We start from the raw sequence: 25286 nt of genomic DNA, 5'->3' as shown, positions 1-25286 counted from the left end.
GCGCGCCTCGCGCTCCGCCGCTTCCCGCTCCTCCGCCTCCCGCTTGCAGTAGGAATACCTGTGATTCATGTGCTGCGAGTAGGAGCCCGAGTGTGAGAAGCGCTTGCCGCATTTATCGCACTGATAGGGCTTCTCGCCTGAGTGAAGCCTCGAGTGCTCGATAAGGTGGTGCTTGTGTTTAAACGCTTTCTTACAAATCTGACACTGATGTGGTCTTTTTCCTGGGAGAGAGAACAAGATTACAGGGTGATTAGTGTCTGTGCGGGAAGTCTCTTGCCAAGAATTCTGTAAATGTGTCCAGACGGAGGCAGAAGGGAGTCTGCGAACGGCTGAAAGATCAACACACCTCAATCTCATCGAGGGAGACTTAGGGACATGCGTTTTCATCTCATGATTTGGTGCTCTAATGCTTGCTTCTGGGTGCAATACAGCTAATAAGCAAGAAGAAACTCCAAAGCTACTAAAGGAAAAAATCTCAGAAATGAAGCTTTTAATTGCTAATTGCCTCATTAAAAACTCTGAAAAATGTCCTACCGAACAAGAAATTTCTCGTGCCGTTAGTTAGCACGTGGTTTTCAGGTACTTCTTTTCTGTACATTTTGAAAAGAAGGACTTGCATAAAAGTGATCAAGAAGGCATCACCGCTGGCATTGCCAGTTGTAGATCCTCTGCTTGTTACCTCACAAATGGGTGCTTTGGAAATAGGCTTTACGGCTCCAACAGGAGCAAATTGCCAGGTCAGGCAGAAGCAGGAATAGAGGAAAGATGATGTTAAGAATGTCTTATCAGCCAAATGCTTCTAAGAATACAAATTAGAGACGAAATCATTTGAAAACACAAAGTAGAAAGATGGATGTCATGGAGGCTGAACTAACCCCAAATAGTGTTTTCCCTCTAAAGTTTTCCATGAGATGTCAGCCACTTGTTGAGTGTTAAAATACTCTTCAGCTAGAGAATGCTGTATTTCCTCTGGCATTCCAGGCAGTTTCTAACCAGTGTTTGGAACTTGAAACTGGTGCCAAGCCTAAACACATCTGGTTGATTCCAGGCCACAAATAGCACTGGAATGCCTTCAACACCTTCCATAGCTGCCATACTTAAAAGTTTATTTCCAAAATAGAACTACAAAAAAAAAAATTGATCAGACTGATGATCCAGAATTAAAGTCAGAAATGTGTCATGGGCAGCAGTGTGTCTCATCATAACATACATGAAGCTATGTGCTTATCTTTCCTAATACAAACCTGAATTTCAGCCAATTGAAAACCAGCATTAGTAGATTCAACATCATTTTCATTTGCTAAGTGACATTAAGATGAGGAAACCATCCTACACGCCTCAGGGATTCAGTTATATGGGGATACATAATCTCAATTAGTAATCAAGTATCTTTAATAATGCTATTGAATGCCTCTGGGGCAGGCTACTATTCAGAAAATGCTATAGGCTGCTATATGTTATTTCATCAGTGATCTTTATCTTACTGTAACGTCCACTATAAATCAAGTGATAAGACACGGTAAAGCACAACGTTAGAGTAGGAAGAAGTTATTTACCTGTAAGAGGAAAAATCAGAAAGGTAGCTGTGGGTGGCTACTCATTGTTATTGGGAATAAAGAAGATTCAAGTAATCTGCTTCAAGGCAGCTTATAGTCTGAAGAAAAAAAGTGTAATTCAAACCACACAAGAACCACTCCTTAACTTTTGGAAAAGTTGTTTTCAATGAGGTAAACTAGATAACAGAGAAGAAAATTTCAATAAAGTGCCAAGAGTTTGGAAAGATAGTGTGCTTTTCCATTTCACAAGACCACCGAGTGGGAAGGTAATTTAAAAGGAAGTAGAAGTGCATTTGGGAAAAAGACAGAGGTTTTGCCTTCCAGAAAAATCTCAAGTCGCTGTATATGAATTTGCTCTCTCTTGTGTGTACTTGGACCTTTAAAAGAATGCTATCAGGAGGTAGGATAAGATGTTTCTGACAGCGGCAGTTCACTCACAGAGGCAGGGTGGTGCAGTGCTAGATAAGGGAGATGGGTTCTAGAGTCTGATTGCCTGGGTTCAAACCCATCTTTTATGACCAGCTGTGCAGTCTCAGGCATGTTAACCTCTCCAGGGATCAGGGTCTTTGTCAGTAAAACGGAAATTATTTGGGGCCCTAACTTGTAGACTGGGCATAAGGAGGAAAGGAGGCAATGTAGGTAAAGTGTTTAGCACAAGGATTGCACATAGTAAGCACTCGATGAATGTTTCATATTTTTATTTGTATTTATGAATACACGTTCAATAATTTCCCAAGTCGTAAGCAAGATGCATGTATCAGGAGCAGAGTACATGGATGAAATGAATCTGAGTGGAGAGAAGAGAAATTGCAGATAAAAACTTTCCTGGTTCTTTAGTTGCTACAGCACACGTGGGCAGAACTGTCCTACCACCTCCCTAAATGTCTCAGCAGCTCAAGAGCACAAAAATGTCTATCAGTTAGGTAACTACATGGATCAGCGTGTGAACAGCTTTGAATGAACTTCACAGCTGATGTGGCTTTCTCTTTTCCAAAGGAACAAAACACAGAGCAGCATCCCGAGAGAGAAGGAGCATTCTCAAGGACAAGTTCAAGGCCTGTTAGAAATGCCTGGGGGATGCCCACTGACCTGCAGTCTAAGATACAGATATTTGATGGCTACCGGCAAGTGATTTTCAGGGAATTCCTTTGATAATAAATAATATGCTTATATTGAAATACATTAATTCTACACTATGAACTGACAACCTAAAAGAATAAAATGTTCAGCTATTAAGCCATACAAAGGACAGAACTGGGAAGCAGGAGTGTTGACCTATGCCTTGCACTAAATATTCTACTCATCTCCAGAAATTTCACTGGTAAGCATTTAATAAATTCAATTTAAATAGGAACTTACTTCGTCATTTATCTCTTTTTAACTTGTTTGATCGGTTTACCTGATTCAAATCAAGATGTCCTGGAATTAAATTTCCACATGAACAAGATTCAGAAAAAAACATCCAAACTGATACTGAGTGAGTCAAAACTTTTTCAGGGTAAGATTTTTTCTCTAATATCAAGATTCATGATTCACCTGACAGCTAGAATGATAACTGAAGTTAATAAATGAAAGGTTTGCGGTATGAAAAATATTACCATGTAACTGAGAAACAAAATTGGCTGGTAATTTATTTGAAACTCTGACTTCACTCAAAAGTAGAAACATTTTTATTACTTTTCTCAATAAAGTGGGTTTAAGAGCACCTACTGCAATGTCTCAATAGAGAAAGTACTCAATAAATGTCAGATTTAAATTTTAGTGGAATATAAGTGAGTGCTTTACAGTGCCTAACAGGAGTTTCAGATTGTTCATTTCACAGTCCTTGTTTGTGACAATTAATCCTATTGAAATCAACATTTATGTAGTGTTTCCTTCCTCTGTCCCAGTCCCGATTCCCAGGAAAAGCAAGCAATCAATGAGCTATTGGTAAGGAGAATTAAGCATTATATCTTTGGTGTCTGCCTAGGAAATAAATTAAACAGACCGAGGTAAAAGAGCACAGGATCTCGAGAATAAGTAGCTCATAATTTCCTGCATAATTTAAACTATTCTATATGTTAAATTGTAGACAGATGTAACAAACACACTTTATCAATGACACATTCGTAATCAACACATAATCAAATGACCATTCAACTTCATTTCCCAACCTTAGAATCAATCAACCCAAAGATTGTTCTCACTTATAATTTTCATATTAACACATTCTCAAAGTATTACTAGTGCTTAATATAAACAAATAAAAGGCTTGTGGGGCCCAATTAGGGAAGGAAAATGAACTAAATTTCCACATATATCGTACTGATAGAAAATTCATGAAGAACTTCACTTTGATGGAACCTAATAACTGACAGTAGTAATGTCATGAGATATTTGGTCAGGAGACCAAAAAGTTAACACACTGGAAACTTGACAAGCTGGGAAGCCAACAGGAGGATAATTAATCACATGTTTAGAGAAACCATTGGATGGTTAGCATCTTGTTGCTAGGCAACGTTTCTAGGCAGCTGATCTCACATCTTAAAGGACCAGAATATTTTATCTTTTTTTAGTATAGTATATTTTTCAAATTGATTATGCATATTTGCATTTGTCAACTTTGGGGTCTCTTAACTATCTATACACCTCGAAGTTTATGGACTAATTTATAAGAAATAAAGATACTGACTGGATGTCAATATGTATGACAGCCCTCACTAAAATAAAAGTTTTACACTCACCATGTAGTAAACGGTAGAGTTTGCATATGGTCATATAATAAAAACCAATCAGAGAGGGAAAGATGCCTTCAATGATGTGCCTATTGTAGTTGAATAATGAATACAAAATATATTTGAGGTTGATTAAGATATTAAAGTAAATTTAGGTATGAAAATATCTTTAATCTATAATACAAAAATAGGACTTGGTACTAAAGAAAACATCTATTGATATCTATCATAAAAGTCAAATGTCAGGGACTTCCCTGGTGGCACAGTAGTTAAGAATCCACCTGCCAACTCAGGAGACGCGGGTTCGAGCCTTGGTCCGGGAGGATCCCACATGCCACGGAGCAACTGAGCGCGTGCGCCACAACTACTGAGCCTGCGCTTTGGAGCCCGCGAGCCACAACTACTGAAGCCTGCGTGCCTAGAGCCCGTGCTCCGCGACAGGAGAAGCCACCGCAATGAGAAGCCCGCGCACCGCAACGAAGAGCAGCCCCAGCTCGCCGCAACCAGAGAAAGCCTGCGCGCAGCAACAAAGACCCAACGCAGCCAAAAATAAAAACAAATTTAAAAAAAAGACAAATGTAAGAAAATTGTGATGTTTCAAACATTGAATTTTACAAGTGTAAAAACTATTGGGATTTGCTATTCAAATTAGGTTGCTTTAAAAGTATCATTAGTTGAACTTTTGAAATCATAGCAATTAGTATCAGACAACTGAAGAAAAAGAAAACTGGGTTGGTTGGAATAAGAGCGCTGTTATTAATCAACCTTGTTCTTTTTACAAATACCCTCAACACTTAACGTTGTAGGACTCACCCAACTTTGCCTGACCCTCAGGTGATTGTGGTCACTTGTACTGCCTCCCTCACATGCCCAGTGAGGAATAAGGGAGAGTGATCAGTACAAAGGCTTCCCAAGGATGGTTTTCAGTCACTAAAAAGGGTGCTACGTATTTAGACAAACTGTGACAGGAGGTATTCACATTCCCTTTTCTTCTTTTTTCTTGTTCTTTTTTGCCTCTTCATTACTTTTTCCCAAAGAGCATTAATGTTAGGTTAATTTTTTCCTCTATATTAAAAACATTTTTTCAAGGCTCATTTTATTTTATTTTTTGGCTGTGCTGCGAGGTATGTGGAATCCTAGTGCTCTGACCGGGGATCGAACCCGCGCCCCCTGCATTGGAAGGGCGGAGTCTTAATCACTGGACTGCCAGGGAAGTCCCTATATTAAAATGTTTGATACTAGACATCTTGGTTAAAATGAGAATTTTCCTATAATTTCCGCCCATCAGTATTTTGGTTGCGATCCTACATTCTTTCTTTTCCCACTTAGGGCCAGTACAGCATGCCAAATTTCTACTGGAGAAAAGCTGGAGATGGGTTAAGAACAGGGATGAAGCCGAGTTACTCTGTGGTTAAGGGTGGAAGGAGGGGGAGGGAGGGAACACAGGCGTAGCTCCAGCACGCAGTTGCAGATCAGATCTTGGATTGTGGGAACTAATATTGCTTCACCTTATGGCACTTCAGCTTTCTTTTGAAAAATTAACTCATTACTTCTCTCCTTATGGGGAAGAGTCAGGCTGCTATCTTGTCAACGCTTCCTAATGAGGAATGCACGAATTGGAAAGAAACTATTTAAATTTAGAAAGTTGTATTTTAGTCTTCCAAATATTAGTAATTTCAGTAGCTCATTTGGCCTATTATCCACTTTATGTCTTTTCTTTCACAGTCCTAACACTTTTAGTTTATTCAAAACATGGCCAACTTATGAAAATCAAACAGAATCACCCCCAAATCGTGGCTTCCTTGATGTTTCGATGATGAAACGAATACAGCATTGACTGAATTTTTTATTGTTAAATTTTTCCATACACAGGTTCATCACAGCTTAAGAATTTGAAGATATTTTCAATAGCTGGCTTGTGTCATGTCATTTCACTGCCCTGGTCATTTAAATATATCTTTGACATGATTTGTGAATTTGGTGTAAGACTAACTCAAAAAATATAAGACAAGCACACTGATAAACACATGAATGATCCAATAAACAGGCAACGAAAAAGTCCCACTGAGCTAGGCAAAAGCATTATTTCTTCCTTGTTGAAGGTATCAGCATATGCTACATCTTATGTTGCACAAGTGTACTCATTAAATATTATGAAATGTACAGCAGGCCGGGAAGCTCTAACTAGCTAGTCAAAGTCACTCATACCTGTGTGTTCATATTTATGTCGCAGAAGGGAACTGCTTTTCTGGAATGTCTTGTCACATAAGTCACATGCATACATGCCACTCTCTGTCTTCTTGATCTTCTTTCGAGACAGACAGGAGTCGGAGTCTGTCATGTCATCTAGGCCTGACATGTAGTCTTGTGCTCCATCAAGCAATTCTCCCTGTGATATAATCACATAGTTCAACACAGTTGCTTCTCTTTGTGTTTGTACCAAACAACTTCGCATCGGCTGACATTTGGAGAACCTCAGAGGTGCTCGCGACGGATCGATCTAGTTTTTAGAAAATATTACTTTCCACAAACAATATATGAGGTTTCACATTTCAACAAAAATATAAACCTTCTCTGCCCTAGGTGGTAGAGCTTGCTGTTTTTCAGGGATAGAAAATGGTCAACTCTGAAGGTGAGAAAAACATAAACTCCCCCAAATTCCTGAATTCTCTTCCTATCAGGAAATACCTGTGAGTGAGAATTAAACATCAGAATTTGTGTATTTTCCAGCGTGCTTAACTTTAGGAATGATCCATAGCTGCGGAAACCCCATTTTAATTGAATTTTATATTTAGGTACAAAATGTTATTATTATGCAATCTATTTAAATGTATGTCTACCAACTAAAGGCCTCAAGCTATATTTTTATATTTAATTTTCTAATTTGAAATAGGGAATATTAATAACACTTTTTTATCAATGTTCTATCTATGTTAAAACAGCCTTCAGCGCTGAGCAATAATGAATGTGGATCAGTAAATTATTAAATTTCTTGATATTTATTTTGTCTTGATCCAAAGGCGTGCAAACTTGCATGATAACATACATTTCCATTTGCTAGCCCACAGTTCGGTTTTCTTAGACTACGTTTGCACTAATTAATACTAGAGAAGATTAAATAGGCTTAAATACATTTACAAAGAGGGCAGATGTACTGTAAATTGGAATACCGGAACAGCTGTTACAGAGGTGCCCTGCTACTTTCACTCCTATTTTGCAAATAGGGATTATACTCCGTGATGTTAGAACATACCTGCTTTTGTGTTTGAAAAACCATAAATTATTTTCTAGCTTGAAACCTACAAAGGAAATCGTGTGGAATGTACAAAATATTTTTAAAATGCTCTTCCAAATAAACTATAAAATGAAGCGAACATCAAATTTATACATGCGTTATTGCAAGTTGTGAGTGTCTCTAGAAGTATGTGACTGTCATAAATGTTACCTTTTAGCATCTATGTAAATGCTACCGAATATTCATATCAATGTATAATTCTGAAAGCAGATGGATCAATCCAAATAAATTTCAAAAATAAATATTAAGTTCTTTATCTTTCTTAAGGCAAAAGTGCTTACGTAGCACAGTGTTCCACTGTTTCTCCGTTTATTTGTGTAGCTCACTCAGTTTTAGATTCAAGTTCAAACCCACTCTTCTATTTCTGCTGAGAATACAGCACTAGATTTTTTTCACTAAGATGTTTTTCCTACATACACATAAACGATATAATTTTCACCTCCTCTCTTTGAAGCAAAAAGATATGTCTCATTACCTGGAATCCTGGTTTTCGCTGGTACTTTCTCCTTTGCTGCATATCAGCAAAAGTAGCTGCTCCGGTTGGGTAAGTATAGGCCATATGTGGTAGAAAGCTCATCTGATCCAGTCCTGGGTATGGTCGTAGCCCAGGGATACTAGTCTGGACTGGTGGCATGAAAGTGGCAGGAGGAAATGCACTTTGTGGAGGAAGAGCTGTGTATAGAGGTTTGGCACTAAATGGGTTCATGCCGAACACTGGGTTAGCGCTTTTGTTGTCCAGATTATTTGAATTTGAAAACTCCTTCTTGATAAACGTCAAGTTCAGAGGCTCATCTGAGTTTTCAGATGACGAAGAAACACTGTTATGGTCTAAATTTATGCTGCCAACTTTTGTTTTGTTCTTTGTGGCTATAATACTTTTGGGTTCTTTCATCTGTTTTGGTAATGACAAGTCCAAAGGCTCAGCCTGGAGCTCCTCAGAAGAGAAGCTGTTTGGAGTGTAAGAACTACTGTGGGAGTTTTTAGAAGATGTGGAGGAAAGATTTAAGGGAGAAGGAGTATTACTCCTGGAGTGGTCCAATTTTTCAACTGGTTTAATGTTGGTAAAATGGGAAGGTTTTGTTAGCCTGAGAGGAGGATCGCAATTCGTAACGCTGTTGTGGAGTTCTGCTATAGATGGCGACGTGATGGAGTCCATGGGTTTTACGGGAGACCTGGGTAATAAAGAGTCTTTTGTGGGAGGATTACTGTTGGGGGCTAACGGCTTGGAGTTCCTTTCCAGTGATGGTGACCTGGAATTTGAGTACTGGTAGACTTTTCGTTGCTCAAACCATTCCTTCACAAATTCCTGAGGAAGGCCCACAGCAATAGAAATTTTCAGCAGTTCATCAGAGTTGGGCTCCATGTTCATAGCATAATATGCTTTAAGTACAGACATGTGGTCCTTGTACGGGTTAATGGGGCTTGTCATTCCTTTCTCAGAAAGTACAGATGACAAGAGGAGGGCTTTATTATCAACAAAAACTCCGGCTTTGTTGGGGACTATGTTTTCATGGGGTTGTAGGACTGCCTTGATCTCTTCATTCATCTTACAAAGGTAACGTTCATGCTGATGCAAAGGAATGGGGCCAGGAAAACTTTCTTTACAGAACTGGCAGGAGAATGGAGTGGATATGTTGTGGTTCTCAATCATTTTGTCATCAGTGACCAAATCTATTAAAGTACGTAGCTTCTCTTTCTTTATGTTACTGATCTGTCTCCTTGAGTCAGTAGTCAAGCTCTGGAGGCAAGCTTTGGCTTCATTGACTTTTTCTAACGTGTAGTCGATAATACTTTTAGTGGCACCATTATGACTCACTACTGGAAGACCTACGGGTGGAATATTAGGAGAAGTAACTCCTTGTTCCTCAGGTTGAGAGCATGGATCCTTCATGTGATAACCTTTCAACTTGGAAATTTCTTCAGCCTTGCAGTCCATTTTTTGCCTGGAAACTGTGTTGTCCACAATCTGTAGAACCTTTTGTACCTCGCTTAAATTACTATTCATTGTGTGAAATCCAAGTAAAGGGGCTTCCATCCCTACACCTAAGTGCTGCATCGGGCTCTGAGCAGACGGATGAACTCCTAAAGGGCTGGTGGCTCCAAGGGCACCATTCATAAAGGGACTAGTGCCACTAAACCCGTGTGTGGCCATAAGAACTTTATTATAGTCATTGAAGTCTAGTGGTTCTGTTTTAATTTTAAGTAAGCCTGTTGGTTCAGACATACTAAGTGGTTTTCCATTCTCCAATTTGTTTCTTAACTGGGTAATGGCTGAATTAGTAGGAGAAGAAGAAACAGAATTAGGGGAAGAACCCGTCTTGATATTGTTTCTCATCCGGCCATTTACAGAGATTAAGCCAATACATTTCTTGCTGCTGATGTGTGAACTGTAGGAACCAGAGTGGGAGAAACGTTTCTTGCAGTTGGGGCACTCGTACGGTTTTTCACCTAAAATGACAATTAAAATTGACGTTACATTTTTTTGATTGGGTAACGACTGCAGTTGTCTACCAAGGCAAGAATCTGCGCAACCAAAGGAAAGGAACACAATGGGGCACCTCTACGTTCTTGGTGGTTAGATTAGAATTATGTGGCTATCACTGTTTCAGGGCTTTATCTACCCTGGAAGGACATAATTCAAGATGTTAGCAGTGGAAGGTGAGGGCTATCTGTGACTTTTTCAGCCAAGATCCCAAATCTGGTCTTGCCATCGGCGGCCTCCTATTTAAACAGAGTGTCAGATTAATGTGTGGTCAATAGCACGATAAAGATGTCACAGTATTCAAAGGGAAGTGTAGTCATGGCTTTAATCAACTCTGTGAAGATTCCATTGACTCTACCAATCCAACTAGTCCTTTGAATAGCATCCAATTTGGTAATAAAATGCTTGGCAGAGCTATCAAAATAGTTATAAAGAAGAAATCTCAGTGGTAGGTGGTTGTTCTGTAATATACAGCTCTCAGGAATCAAGGAACACTTATCATACAAAAGCTCTTTTCCAAAATTCTCCCACATTCTTCTTTCAAGGTTGGGTATCAAAAATGAATATCCTTCAGAATTTGCCAGCTGAGTTTCTTCAGGTCAAAACATTTAATCTGTAGAAGAGTTTTTAAAAGGACAAAAAGGAGCCTCTAGATTTCACAATAAATCAAAGCATTGGCCATTTTCAAGAAGTATAAGCACTCCTCTTCTTATTAGTAGTGCTACTGGTGGTACCATAAGTCTCACGATGACAAAGCAGGTGCACATAGCTTGTGACATAAATGGGTAGATCCGAAAAACTACATACGGGATTGTGTCAATTTTACACAATCTTTAAAAATGCCCCTAATGAAACAAAATGCAAATGTGAGCACCAGCCCCTCTGTTACTCACCACTGTGAATTCGCAGGTGTTCTTTCAGATGGTGTTTATATTTGAAGGCCTTGCCGCACTCTGTGCATTTGAACTTGCGATTACCTGCTCCTTGGGTCAGCATTTGGTGCTATAAAAGGAGGAAGACTGACATCAGTTTTGTGCAGGAGGAACAAAGGAAATTTGTTACAAATATTTTTAAAAGGCCTCTATTTTCAGACAGGCCAAAAGGTTTGAGTGCATGTTTATTTATTTGCCCAGCCTTTCAGAGTTGCAATAAAAGTGATAATGTTGGCAATAAAATTGGAACAAATAAAAAAAAAGTGCTTTCACATGCGCATCCAACACTTGCTTTAGGATTATCTCTGTAGTCTCTTTTCCAGAATGTTTCTTTGAGCCGTTACAGATGAGAAAGCATCATTGCAAAGATGTTTGTGGTTCTCTGTGTTTACTGCAAATTCTAAAATCTGAAGATTCCCTATTGGAATGCAACTGTTTTGTCAAGGAAAAAAATTAATATGATCCTCAAAATCCTAAATAGTCTCCCCAAAAAACTCCCCACACAAATAACTCATTTTATCATATTTTCTGTATTGAGGTAAAAGTATATCTTATAATGAAGCAATACCAGTTTTAAAGAAGGAAAAAAAGCCCCACACACATAAATTAAAAAATCCTTGACTATAACTATTTCATTACATGATAAGCATGTTTAAATACCCCATTCACTGTGCTAGTAGCAAATAGAAACTGTTTTTCCTGAGATGTTGCATGTAAGATCTGACTCATTATCAAATGTAACAGACAACATCTTAGGTTAGAGCTGCTTGAGCAGTTTTATCACAGGCCAGTAGGAAAGACTTCACCGACTTGTCATTTTCCTTTTTAGTAGTGTGCTAGGGAGTAGGGATGAAAAAGACAAAAAGTTTGCTGAAAAGACAAGTTAAAAGCAGCAAAGATATAATCAAACACAGCTGACCTTTTTGAACAAGGGAACAAAAGCACTGTGACTTAGAATTCTGAAAAAAAAAAAAGAAAAAAGAAAAGAAAGAAATACAGTCATCCACTCTGGATGCTCAAGGTAGGAGGCCAGCCTTTTTCAAGCAGCAATGACACAAAAGCCTTTTGCAAAAAGACAGCACAGAAACGGTATGACAACTGCTAGGGTGTGCTGAATCTTCCCACATTCCTAGTGAGACAGATGGTGTTACATGGGACACAGGGAGGTTTGTTCAAACAGCAGCAACCTTCAAAGATCAAGCAGAGCCCAGCCCGCCGAGCGCCATTGAGGGACCAGCGCTCATATGTTGCTGAGTTGCATAAACAAACAGCAACAGCTGCTTTGTCTCCCCCCACAGTCCTCAGAGGACTACTATAAACTTTAGTTGTGCCACTGTTAATATGATACAATCATTTTAATTTACTAATTGTAAATGCCATGAGCAAATGAGGGGACTTTTCAACACCAAAGCTACCATTCATAATGCGCCAACACAATCACACTTCTGCATGTGAAATTTAAAGCAGTTATGCTAGATAAATATCTAGGCTTGGTTTTTTTTCCTAGAGTTTTTGTGCATATAAGCAAGGGGAGAGAAACTGTTACATAAGTGTAACTATGCAAGCATAGTTTTTATAACTGAACTTGGAAAAACATTCAGGTGACAAGTTCAATCAGATATAAATGAAATGATTTACATGAGCTGTTTTCTTAAAATAGTAAAATTCCATAATATAGTATCATCGCCATTGCTGGATCGTGTTTGCTTATTCTCATTTTCCTTATTCAAAGAAAATAAAGCTCATAAGAAAGAAACATAAGAGTTTTAGACAATATCCTGTTCGATAATTTTAAAAACAGATATGGTGTCAAGGTTTACGGGTGATTCCAGATCTGTTGGGCCAGTTATTGGGACTTAAGGCACACCATTTCTGTTACCATATGAACACCTCATAATAGCAATGTGCAGTTAATTCTCCCAGGAGGACAGAAAGAGCAGTTTTGCTAAAACATTTAAGGGACACTATGAATCAATCCTATTCAATCATTTTAAGGATTTAAGATGCTATGCTGTTTAAGACAGCGTTTTTATTTTTAACACAAGTAAGCCGAAAGAGGCAGAGCAATTTTAACATTTAGTAACAAATATGCATATCAGAAAGGGATCATTTTTATTGCATATCCAACATTTTAGTATTAATCCAGTTTATTTTATATAGATATGCACATATATTAGAGGCTTTTTTATTTTCTTTAAAGCACTTAATGAAATTTCATAAACTAGGAGCAGCTTGTAAAAATAGTCTAAGTAATTGAAGATGTTATGTGACAAATGAAAAAATGCACACTTCTTTTACTATGACTTAGATCTCATACGAAAAAAAAAATCTAAGTAAAACCAGGTGAAAAATGGAATTAAAATTGCTAAGATGTTTAATAATGTATAATTAAAAAGCTACAATTCCATTCACTTTTTGTGGAACATAAAAATGAAACTAAAGTGCAAATAAAATTTCTAAATTAGAAATTAACACACTCATTCGATCGTGAACATAAGACTATTAAATCATATTAGAAGAGACCATCAAAAAATCATTTAGACCTCAATTAAAGCTATTACCATTAAAAGATCTGCATCTTCAAAATGCCATGAAAAATTAATAATGATTGCCAATCAAAGCAATATCGTTTCTCTAAGGGGTTATTATAGAAAGAAATCACTTAAAACCAACCCCCCACCTGATCTGTCCCTGGCTTGTGCGTCACCATATGCCGCTCGAGCTGGGTGCGGTAGGCAAACGTGTAGCTACACAGAGGGCAGGAAAAGTTCTCTTCATTCTTCTCGTGGCGGTACTTGATGTGCTCCTTCAGTGATGTCAAGCGCTTGTAGCCCCGGTCGCAGTAGGGGCAGGTCAGCAGTTGGGCAAAAGCATCTGGAGTTCCAGGTGGCAGGTCTGTAGCCGAGAGACGAGAGGGAGAGAAGTAGGCCAAAAGGTCAGTAAATCAATGGCAGCTAATGGGCTGACTGCCCGGGATGGTATGACAGGAATCACTGCAATCTGCTCCACGAGAGTGCCACAGGCGCACGCGGCCTCCACGCACACCAGTCCCCTTGCACACCCAGGGCAGACTTGTCGAAATCAGCTCACACTGTGCTGGAAAATTAATTAATTACTGGAGCATTTGGGGGGAAATTTAAACAGCTGATAAATGAGGAGATTCTCTTTAGGTGACTGACAGTTCGTAGTAAACCTTTAGTCACATATGACTCAGGGAGTCATGGGGTGAAGGAGCTTTTCAGGTGTCGGTAAAGAAGAACAAAGGTTAGGGTCAGTATCTCTAAACTTTTTTGTTTTCCTCAAAAGTGAAATATTTTGGAAAGATAGGAATCAATGTAGATATTTTTATCTCTTAGAAATAGGCTCTAATTGTTCTGGTTCTTTATTGGATGTACAGATGACACAAATTTGCTGACAAAAAAAATTTCACAATACCCTAAAATTACAGTTCTAATCTTTGCTCATGAAATTCCATGCCTCTGCAGCTGTTCTTCAAATTTTAAGGTAAACACCCAGGCATGTAGTGCATTTGTAATTGTAACAGCTGCAGAGGTCAGCGTCGTGGCTAAAAATGAATTACAGCCTCACCATTTTCTTCCTGCCCATTGGCCTCTGGCGTGCCAAGGCGAGACAGCTCCTCAGGGGCTTCTGGGTAAATGATGGCTGTGTCACTGCGCTGAAGGTACTCTTCGATGCTGACTGCATGGCCATCGCGTTCCTCCAGTTTTCTTTTGGCAAAGTATTCCTCAAAGTCTGATGTGCAATTTGCATTCTTAACTGAAATGGCAAAAAGAAGAAGAAATGTCTTTTCAGGGCCTTCTTCCTAGGAGCCTCGGTCTGCCTACATCATTGTTAGTAAGACACATAGACTTGCAAAAAGATTACAAATACCTAGTTTATTTGTAGGAAGTGTTGCAGATGACCAGTTATTGATTGAATGCTCATTCTCATAATATATGCAAAAAGAGAGGACACTTTGCTTTAAGTTAAGTAAGTATATTTTATTTTCCTCTTCTCGGAATACTAGTCTGCGTGCTTCACAAAGAATCAAAGAAATTTCTTAATGTTTTTCAGGGAAAATTAAAAAAAAACCAGAACTATATTCTCAGATCCATAAACATGAGAGATAATATGAACTCAAAGCTACTTTAGCAGTCTATATAAAACTTCCTTTTCTTTTAAGAAAGGTATAATTAATTTTTTATAGTCCACTACACTTAATGTTCCTAACCACGTATACATCCTGTTGCTAAAAATAAGCTTTTAACCCTCCAGTCTCTGAACATCACAGACCACCAGGACTACCCAGTCCGAGAGAGATGAGAAAGGACGGATATTCCTAGAGAGATAATAATGGGACTTTGTTAAAAAATCAGGGAATGTGGGAGTTTATCCTTCCTTAAAATTTCAATGTTTAGCTCAGTATTTTAAAGCTGCTGAAAATAAAATAAAGCTCACACTGATAGAAATAAAAAAGTAACAGACGGAGTTAAGAAACTGGCTATGCTGCAGTGTGATTTCGATATGATTTTTAACTTTTGTAATTATGACTCTATTCCCATGACATGAATGATAGTTGTAAATCAACTTTAGCAACTCTTGTCCCAAGACTGTATATTAGAAACCACTAGCTATGTTTCTGAAATAAGTTGTGGCTTTAAACATCCTAAGTAGAAACTTATGCATGAGACAGTGTTGGGAAAGTGGCTGCCACATTATTGTCTACCAGAAGTAAGTGAAGAAAAGTCTTTTGCTAGTACAATTAATGGTGGGGCCCTACTTTCATAGTTTTTGAGAACAGTTAACCTTGATTCCACTATATTCTTCATCTCACCTTCTCTGTCATAAAAGATATTATAGTACTTGCCATCCTAATTCTCCCTGGCAATCTGTGGCAGGGTGTTGTTCAAGCAAGCCAGTCAATTTTTATTTTTGGCTTTCACTGTTATGAACTGTTATGAGAAGAACAGAAAGTGGAACCTTCTGTTAATCAACAAGTATCTACTGAATGCCTGGTATGAGATAGGCATCACGCCTTGTTTTGATAAGCAAAAAACAGATCCAGCCTCATTCTTTAGGAAGCCATGAGAATGATCAATACAACTGATATTGTCTCAAAAAGTAGATATAATATTACAAACTCAAATAAGTGTTATGAAAGAAAGCTGTACGGTTGTATTACAGAAGTAACAGGGGGACCTGACGGGGACCTGATGGAGTGTGGAAGATCAGGAAAGCCTTAACTGAGAAGCACAAATTTAACTAATTTTAGAAGCTGGGGTACAGCAGTGGTGACTAGAAAGAAAATGGAGCATTTTGGGATCTGAAAGGACTGCTAGAGTGTGGAGAGAAAGGGAAGCAGCGTGATGCAAGGGTGAAGGGGAAGGTAGGGACTAGACCCTGCAGCGTGTGCTAGCCCTGTTAAGGATTTGAGTTTTCTTCTAAGAGAAACAGGAAGCCATTGAAGGGTATTAGGCAGAGAGGATGGTTGGATGAAATTATAGATTACCTGCATTTTAATATGACAACTCTGGCTACAGTATGATAGGGAATGCAGGAAGAGAAAAGTAGATTCTGGGAAACCAGTTAGGAGTGTCTTGCCATTGATTAGGCAAATGATAAAAGTTAAAGAACTGGTGATGGAGACTATAAGAAGTGGCTGGATTTGAGAGATACTTAAAAAGTAAGATTGTTAGATTTGGAGAAAGATTGGGTGAGCCAAGGAGGGAAAGGCTAAGACCCTCTCTTAGGTTCAGGCTTTTTGAATTTGATGGATGGTAAGGGACATTCACCACACCAGGAAGCATGGGAATTCTCAGAAGATTTGAAAATATGAATGAATACACTGGATCAAATAAAATAAACCTGGGGAGCATTACACTTTGTAGACTATTAAACTAAGTGCTAACTCTCTGAATACGGTGATCTCAAGCTTTTCTCTTTTGCCACTTCAACTTCTGTTAATTTTAACAAGAGCAATGGTCTGATTCCAAGATCTGCACTTCCTTCAAATGTAGGTTTGGAATGTGGAAGAGTGGATTAAGATTTTATATCTTGAAATTTTGCTTAAGTCTTTTCTTAGAAGAATATGGACATTGATTAGGATCACTTTCTCTCTGGTCTGTCCATGCTGCCATGGATGTTTTCCAAAGGATACTTATTGTTGATGATTGTGATGGTGTCATTTAACTTGTGCCATTAAGTCACTATGGGGTATGAAGGAATTGCCAGCTTGCACAAAATATTTGTTCATCATTTTGGATCATCAAAATGACTTCAGTTCTATCAAAAGTCACCTTTTGTTTTAAGCACAAGAAAAGATAAAGGGGACAAAACATGGGTCCAAGATGAACCTTTTTTGAACAACCTGACTGATCTGACCAGGGACTGACTTCTTTTTCAGCACTGTGGCAGTAGATAGTAAGGTAATAGCAACTTTCTAAATCCATATCTACTTGAACATTGTCAAATGTTTAAGACACAATTTAAGTTTTTCAAGAACACTGTCCCACTTGAAGATCCTGAGTGTAATCTAGTAAACATGGATGGATGTACATTTAATATCATGCTAATTTTATCTTGATATTTCAGCAAGTATCTGAATTATCTGGCTATCTTTCCATGAATTTTCATTTGCATATGAATGTTTCCATCAGAAATGTAATCAAATGCAAATTCAATTGGATTTGCATTAATAGCCTTTCGGCTTAAAAGGGAGGAAAATTCTGATTTTTCTGGATAGGCAAACTAAACTGCATCTAGATACACTATTGGTATTTGGAGAAGCAATTCACTCACTAGATCAGATCTGGCCATACTATATTTCTATGTCAAGTGTGATAGGGACAAAAGATATCAAATCATGTGCTCTCATTAAGGATCATCTTTGTGGCCTGAGCATCGAATATATTGCCTAGAAATTAGTAGGCACTCAAGAATCATTTATGGAATGAATGTGGAATAAATTATGTCCTTAACACTGATCTTGGTGCAGAAGTCTTCTAGTAAAAGGAAGCATAAGACAAGACACCTACAGTTGAGCTAGGAACTCAGACCTACTATTCAAGTAACTGTAGAACAATTACATTATAAACTGTGTATTCGTGATCATAAATACTTGCAAGAGTTTGATAGGGCTCAGATGAGTATTCAAAAAGGGTTTTACGAAGAAACCCAAACATTTAAATCTATTTGCTCTATCAAGATTTTTTTTTTCATGTGGTATAGATATGCTATTAGTTGTATCTCTCAATATCTATAGTCACTTAAGTGGACTAGAATCTAGCCTTCTATGAACTAGGTATGACCATCATGGATATAATGTGTTTTTCCCTGGTGTTGCTATGGATACTAGTAATATGTGTTTTTTTCTGCCCAGTACCATGACATTCTCCTTTGCCTGGGATGGCTCCCCACTGTCCCTATTGCCAAACCTTATGGTACCCAAGGCAGCTGCCATGTTGTTGCATGATTCTGCTCCCCTAGTTACAGTGGATTAATCTGCACCTGAAGTGAAGCAATCTTAGCCCTCCATCCTCCAGGTCAAACCGTTGACTGGTCCAGTGGTAGCCAATTAATCCAACTGAGTTCAGTCAATCCCTTCCCCATGATTTTAGAACATGGTTCCAAAGAGATCACCAAGGCAGATTTATTTTTTCCCAGCGACTGCAGCTATAAGATGTAGAATGAAAGAACTGATAAATTCCATGTAGAATAAGAAGATTTATAAAGAGAGAAAATGAGCAGATATATAGAGAAAAGCAGAGGCAGAATGGCAAGTCCTGACAGTACTTTTCTAGCTACACTTGTTCCTGAGGCCAAGCAGCACCTGCGTCCTTCCAGAGAGCAGAAAAATTCCCTTTTCTACTTTAGGCTATGTTGTGTCTCAATCTCCTAGACTCCAAATCGCCCTAACTGTTACAATTCTAGAACAAATGATGGAATTAAATTTTTGTTACTCTCAAAATTGTTGGGAAGGATAATGTTTTGATTCTATTTGGAAGTCTGCATTTTTCGTCTTTACAAAGATTTTGTAATACTGTATAGTGGACTCAGAGATGAGGTAGAAAATCTGCTAGAAAGTTATAAAATTCCTCACTGCATTTTTCTAGTGTAAAATAAACCTTCTTTTCTTTTTTTTTCTTGTCTTTCTCTTCACTCCTTGGTATCCTTGGAAGAATTGCCAAAACACACTGACAAAGTATATTTGCATGGTATTTATGATCAAACCATAGCAAAAATTCACAAGAAACGTCGAATAATTTCTTCCCCTACCTTCTCCAGAGATTTTGCATTTAGTCCTAAAATTTACCCTAGTGTCTTGCAAATATCTCAACCTTCCCTAAGGTCAGGTAAACTTTCCTCCATCCAAAAACAGAACTTCATTAATTAAAAATGTTTCCTCATAGCCAAGTGTATTTTAATATCGTTAGGGTAAATTTCTAGGTCCCTTAACTCAGAACAGCCTCAAATTTCTTGTAAATATGTTGGTCACGCTTACTAATGTTGCTAATACTTTCATATATACGCTTATGTCTATCTTAGATATTGATATTTTTGGATAATGATGAATATCAATATGGACTAACTTTTCAAGTTATTGCCTAAAAACAAGCAATGTTAACATCTTTAAAGAAAACCTCTAAATAAAAGAGTTATATTGGTCTTCAAATCATTCAACTCCTGCTCTCCCCATAATTGACTTGTTTTAGGTATTTCTCAAAGATTCTTAATACTTTTACAAGTACTTATATTATGATGAGACCTTGATACTTATTGCTTCTCCTTTTCTGTTTCCTTCTCTTTAGTTTTATTCCCTCACCATTTATTTTCTTTATTTGTTACAAGCATGTGTTCATGTAGGAAGACAGGTGCTCTATTAACACTGGTCTATTACCCAGCATGTTTTTAACATTCACTTAAAAATTAAAGAAATATATTTGAATATTATGCTAAGCCATTTTAATAAACATCAACGTGAATAAATAATTCTTTTGGAAAAGAAAATATCTTGGAGGGTCTAGAAGAGCTGCAGTAAGTATATGTAAAAAACTGAGTAGAATCATTCATCCATCCCTTTGTTTAATAACTGTTTATTGAGTGCCTACTAGCACCAGAGAGTGTACTTGGGGATAAGGGCACAAAGATATTGACTGAGAATTGTTTTCCTACTTCTATGATCCTCATATTTAGAGACAAGTACATAACATGGTTGTTATTCTGCAGTATTCAGACATATAAATACATGTGTATCAGGGGAATATAAATACATATATACACAGAGAGTCACACACAGAGACACACACACTTCCTCAGTCTAACATCGCAATTATGCATTTATCATATCATCTGCTTTTACTCACTCCAAATGTCAAGGCAAAGGGACCTGAAATCTAGGTAACTGTATTCATCATCTTTTTGAAAAATAGTCTCTTTCTCAACATTTTAGATGGTAAGAAAACACAGAAAATTATTTTTAATTTAGTCATTTGTATTAAATGTTTTAGTTTAAAGAAAGCCCGTATTCAGCATTTGTTGAGGTATATAAATCCTCATGGCTACTTTGTTTAAAGTTGACTAATTAATGTAATATAGGCATTTTATCATTAAAAATGCACGTGTGCCCTTCTGTAGAAGGCTTCTGAAATACATACTGGCACCAAATATCTAAAAACAACCATGAGGGAAGATGATCTTTTTCTCATTACATAGCTACATGGGCAGCCCAGCAGAGCCTCCGACTGCTACAGAGGTGTGTGTAAAGCCAGGTCAAAAGTGACAAAGTTTTCTTCGCTTCCTGGGAATTAGTACAGCTTCTGGGCCAGTCTCTCCGTGCCTGCTCTGACATGGCTTTCTCCTGGGAGCACATATTCAGATGCCAGTGAGGGTTCCCAATGTGTAAGAGCTTCAGGAGAAAAAGTTCCAAAGGGATGGGAATCTGTAGTACTGTGCAGGATCAAACACCTCCCTAAATTGCAGGAAGCAGCCCAGTCAGGGACAGAGTCTAATTTTAAAGTGAGATTTTTTTATTAGGGGATTCTGAATATCAGATTTAGAGACTACTAACCCTTAGACAGTTTTGATTGCTATGTATTGGTACAAAGACCACGCCTTTAAAACAAAAATTCCCGTTAGATAATATGTTTATCTTTCATATACCTGTGAAACCTAAAATTTTGGAATTGGTATATTACCAAAAAGACTCAGACTATTTTATTATATTTTAGAGAGGTTTATGAAGTATGGTATTTTTGTCCAGTAATTCAGTGCTCTTTCATATGCTTTCTGTAGAGACATACGACACCTAAGGATGCTCTAGGACAGTGGTTTTCAAAATGTGGTCCGCAGGCCAGCAGCATCGGTATTACCTGGGAACTTGTTCAAAATGCAAATTCTCGGGGTCCACCCTAAATGGATGGAATCAGCAATCTGTGTTTTAACAAGCCTGGATTCTGATACATGCCCAGTTAAAGGATCACTACTCTGGGAATTCAATTCTCTGTCTCCCCTGGCTAAATAAGGCATTCAGTAACGTGGTTTTGGGAAACAGCACAGAATTACTTCCATGTCAGGGAGCCTTTCTGATGATTTCAACCTGAGTTCATACCCTCCTTCTACAGAATATCATCTGCATATCTCAATTGTTGAATTTATCGCATCACATTATAATCTTTCGTTTACGTGCCCATGAGCTGATAGAGGCATGGAGGGTCTTATTCACCTTTGTTATCCCAGTGCCTAGGGCAGTGTCAGGCACACAGCTAATGCCCACTAATTGAATGATTAGACCAGGTTTAAAATTATTAGACTACTCATTTTGACTCAGCTACTTATGTTTTTTAATCTCAATATCTTCTTCTGTAAAATGAGCTAGTATATGCTTTCTAGGGAATCTTCGAAGTTTCAGAATTGCATCATTTCAATTAATTCTTTGCCCTAATCAATTTGCTTTTTTATTCACTGGCTAGGCCTAGAGAGTTTTATCTGTATTCTTTTCAATTAAAAACTCAAAGCAACACAGTTTTCTGATGGAGGACCCATATCCACAGATTAAGAAAAAATATTTCAGAGGTGCCTGGAAACCACAGACAATATCACAAGGAAAACAGTGCTTATTAAATATTTGCTGAATGAATGAAGGAGACACTCAAGAAGCTTGGGATATCAGTTATTTCTTGTGGGAACTCTTGCTGTGAAGTGGAGATAGCTGTTCCTAACTGCAAACAAAGCTCATAAAACCGCAGCATTCATTCGCCAGGAAGTAACAGGCTGTTCTCGGTGTACACTGATTATAGTCTGAAAATGACCCTCCTGTCTAACCTGCCAAGTGCTACTTCTGTCTTTCTCTCCTCAGAACGTATCTCTTTCTATACTTTCTTTTTAGAAACTCATTGTATGAAATTAACTAAAAAAATTTAAAATGATAATATGCATGACAGATCTGACTGGAGGACAAAACTTCCAACATATAAAAATGTGACTGATCTTATGCACAAGAAGAAAATGACATGCTTTATAAGAGCAGGACTCTCTCCTTGTTAAGTATTTAGGTACTAACTGAATTATCTGATAAGCTGATCTTGCACAATTGATTAACACTATACATCCAACTCAACTCTTGCTGAGAAATACCTTATGATACAACTTGTATGGCTACTGTTACCCATAGAAGAAAGCTAGCTGTATTAAAAATTTTAACTTAAACTCCATATAAGAGCAATAAGAGGAATTGGAAGCTATAAACCAAGAAGACAACAAAGGTACAAAAACATTCTCACTCTTTTCTCCACTTTCTTCTATACTAATGATATGACACACAAAATTCATGCTTAAAGAGGCTTAACTGACTGCTAGCCTGCTAACCTTATCACTCCTGTTACCAATTTGGGGGACTTATACCTTGTATCACGGTGTTTCTGGCTCAAACAAGATTTTCAATCTAGGTCTAGATCTTTACCTGGGACTCAGTTGCTTCCAAGATACTGCCAAAGGATCCTGTACACTTGAACAGAATTGATGTTTATATGTGGTATTTCAGGCGGGGAATCCCTGACCCCACGCCTTCCTATCCTGCTCATACTCAGAGATTATCTTAACAGCTTTTGTGAGGTAGAAGCAGGATTGCCTACACAATTTGCCAGGCTCAGTGCAAAATGGTGGCAGTAGAGCATCAAACCAAGGGCAAGGCCCTTCCAGTGCAGGCCCCTGTGTGACTGCAGGTCACACACCCAGGACCCTGGCCTTGGGTCTAGGATCATGAGGCAGGAGACCTGAGAACCTCCCCCTCCCATGGCAACTCACACAGACCATGCTTTTTGTTTCCTTTGTTCACGCTTCCCAGTAAAATCTCATTAGAAGAAAGGGTAGGGTGGGTGGAGTCCAAAATTTGTAGTCTAATGTCCTCACTTAACAGACGATACAACTAAGGTACAGTAAAGCTAATGATTCATAGAACATTACACAAATAATTTCTGGTAGGGCTGGATGGGGAATTCATGTATCCCGACTCTTAACCCGTTACTCTTTACACTATATCATAATGAGTCCATATGAGAGAAAGACAGAGAGAGAGACAACCCCATCTTTTTAGTTTTTCTTCTTGCCTAACTGATTGGATATAATTTGAATAGGTCCTAGATGCTGCAATGATTGCTCTGACGTTGTAAGTAGCTCTGAACAACAACATTATAACACTGTAAAATTAATAGGGAGAAAGGCAATGTAAATGCCAACTTCAATGTAAATAAAATATCATATTTTAAACTTTTTTTCTCTATTTTTCTTTTCATGTCCTTGCTCTTCTGAATGCCATGCACTTGTTTTATTTTTTGACTGAGTGACCCGCACCTAAGTCTACTGGGGTAAAATGGAAAACATCACGGAAGTTCTTCAAATGCTCCACTCACGATGCCTATTTAAAATTTCCATTTAATATTTAGGGATTGTATTTTTCTCAATCTGATATTTCCTAATTTTAATCATGTTGCAAAAGGCACTCAATTCAAAACTAACTTTATGAAACATCTTGCAAAGGAAGAATTTATATTAATTACTATGGTTTTAGTAAATAAAAAAAATGTCTTAAGCTTAAGTTAGGACTAGAGACCAAGAAACACTTTATTCACGGTTCATTTTGCTTTCCCATTTCACATATTACTTGTTTATCCCCCCACATGCTTAATGATGTCCTCCTACATGAGTTCCAGTTCTTCAGATTAAATGAAACTGTGTCATCTCTTGATAATATTCCATCCCTCACAGACCCTTCCAGCAGAGCCATTCCCACCTTCATCTGTCTTAACACGCAGAGCGACACACAGATGGGTCAACAAACTCCTTCATTCATACCCCCATTTCAAACCAGAGTGCCTATTTTATTCATTTGTTCATCATTTCTTTGTTTATTCATTTATGCTTTGTTTCAACAAGCAACTTGCTTATCAACCATCGAGGCTGTATAAACACTGCACCTACCAAGGGGAAACATGGGGAAGAGCAAACTTAACCTGGACCCTCAAAAAGCCTCCAATCTGTAATTTTTTGAAATCTATGTCATCCATTTTCACCATCATGTCTCAGGACACAACCTATACAGCTCAAGTAAAATGACACTTATCCCATGCATATGTTCACCCCAGGCTGTCATTATTGTCATTCTGGGAAATTTCATTACTCAAAAGATAGTCCGTGCAGAATCCTGGCTGTGTGGTGCTCTAATCTTCTCTAGTCCAACAACAGGGATGGCCAGCCACCCCTTGGTATGGCTAACCCTGGGACAATGCCATCTCTCTGAGTGAAACTTGGAACTTTCACTCTCTGACTTCAACCTATCGCCCCACCCCATCATTCAGTTCCTCATCCCCTGAAACAGGTACTTCATTGTGATAATCAGGCCCTGACAAGTCCCTCAGGCCATTTCACCCATTCTGATTTTGCTTGCCTCAGTTCACCTTGAAGCTGGAAATCACTTCCATCCCCGCCCCTTGTTCTTGTGTCATTCTGGCCTTGCCAAACTAAAATCCAGCCCAATTTCTCTGTTCCTAGAATATAAAAAATGTTTAAAGAAATGTAAATAATTGTATAGCCTTGTTTCTGTCTATGTTATCAAAATAGGATATTCTTTCATGATGATAACTGAATCTCCATACATTGTCCACAGCAATTACTCTAAATTTCCATTCCGGAAGATTCCAACCCTATTCCCATTCCCATACTGTCAACTGATGATATCTTTTCCTACTTACTTCAAAGAGTGCAACTTAAATGATGTGAATTCCATCAACTACCTAAAATTCAACAGAAATTTCT

General features: G+C 38.1%; 1 protein-coding gene across 2 annotated transcripts in view; it reads right to left on the bottom strand.

Annotated features, from left to right (window-relative positions):
• Positions 1-25286, bottom strand: part of ZEB2 (zinc finger E-box binding homeobox 2) — a 131830-nt gene that overhangs the window by 5332 nt on the left and 101212 nt on the right. The window contains exons 5-10 of one of the 2 annotated variants that reach the window (XM_082657991.1): positions 14568-14756; positions 13660-13874; positions 10941-11049; positions 8041-10013; positions 6479-6659; positions 1-221 (exon numbers count right to left, since the gene is read on the bottom strand). The exon at positions 1-221 is cut by the window's left edge and continues 5332 nt beyond it. In XM_082657991.1, coding sequence (XP_082514117.1) covers positions 1-221; positions 6479-6659; positions 8041-10013; positions 10941-11049; positions 13660-13874; positions 14568-14756 — 2888 coding nt within the window. The remainder of the gene's footprint in view (positions 222-6478; positions 6660-8040; positions 10014-10940; positions 11050-13659; positions 13875-14567; positions 14757-25286) is intronic. The other variant, XM_082657990.1, reaches the window with a different exon arrangement.

Source organism: Grampus griseus (genome assembly GCF_964374135.1).
Source record: "Grampus griseus genome assembly, chromosome: 7".
Taxonomy (NCBI): Eukaryota; Metazoa; Chordata; class Mammalia; order Artiodactyla; family Delphinidae; genus Grampus; species Grampus griseus.
The sequence above is the reverse complement of the archived record's forward strand: the minus strand, read 5'-3'. Positions and strand labels throughout refer to the sequence as shown.